Source organism: Mus pahari, chromosome 6 (assembly GCF_900095145.1).
Source record: "Mus pahari chromosome 6, PAHARI_EIJ_v1.1, whole genome shotgun sequence".
Taxonomy (NCBI): Eukaryota; Metazoa; Chordata; class Mammalia; order Rodentia; family Muridae; genus Mus; species Mus pahari.
Window position 1 is genome coordinate 95,532,198 of NC_034595.1, and position 708 is coordinate 95,532,905.

The following is a 708-nucleotide window of genomic DNA, read 5'->3' on the forward strand; positions in this document are numbered from 1 at the left end:
CTTTGAATTTTTGAAACTTACTCTTTTAATTTTACATTTCTAAACTTTGAATTTATATAATTTTTCCTTTCAACATCACAAGTTGCAACCTCAAAAACCATGATCCTAAATAAACCTTCTCACTTTGTAAGTCCATTTGTCTTGGATATTTTGTTACAGTAATGGAAACATGGAGAAAGCAAACATTCTTTGAACTGTGTGTAGTATTGTAGCATCCAGTATCTTACTTGTCCTAACTTCAGGCAAAGAAGGCAAGCAAAGCAGAGACTCACCCATGTCATTGTCAGATGGAATAAGCAACTGAGGATTCGCAGCCTCCAGGGGTGAGTGATGCCTTCAGGGATGTGTTCAGTCCAGAAGTGTTTGCCGATCACCCACAGCAGACTGCCCAGTGAGAACACAGCAACTGCACCTATAAGGAGTGTCAGGGCCAGAACCACCATGATGCCTCTGCCTCAGAGAAGGCCAAGTATCATCTGTACCTGCCACAGGCCATGGAAGACAAAGCAGATCAGCAGGTGTCTTATACATCACCAGCTTCCCTCTCCACCTCCCTGCTTCCTGTAAACACTGTCCCCGCCCAGTCAAGATGTCACAGATCCAAGGGGAGGATATTGTTCCTGGCCAGGGCCCATACTGAGGAGAAAGTGGTTCCTATAACCTTATTCAGATGGAAATTGATCTCAGAAGCTCCTACTTGAAGCCTGG

At 44.2% G+C, this 708-nt stretch overlaps 1 protein-coding gene across 1 annotated transcript in view; it reads right to left on the bottom strand.

Annotated features, from left to right (window-relative positions):
- Positions 1-470, bottom strand: part of Aadacl3 (arylacetamide deacetylase like 3) — an 11,928-nt gene extending 11,458 nt beyond the window's left edge. Inside the window, exon 1 of the mRNA XM_021201339.1 lies at positions 273-470. Coding sequence (XP_021056998.1) covers positions 273-443 — 171 coding nt within the window. The 5' untranslated portion in view covers positions 444-470. The remainder of the gene's footprint in view (positions 1-272) is intronic.
- Between the last annotated feature and the right edge of the window lie 238 nt (positions 471-708).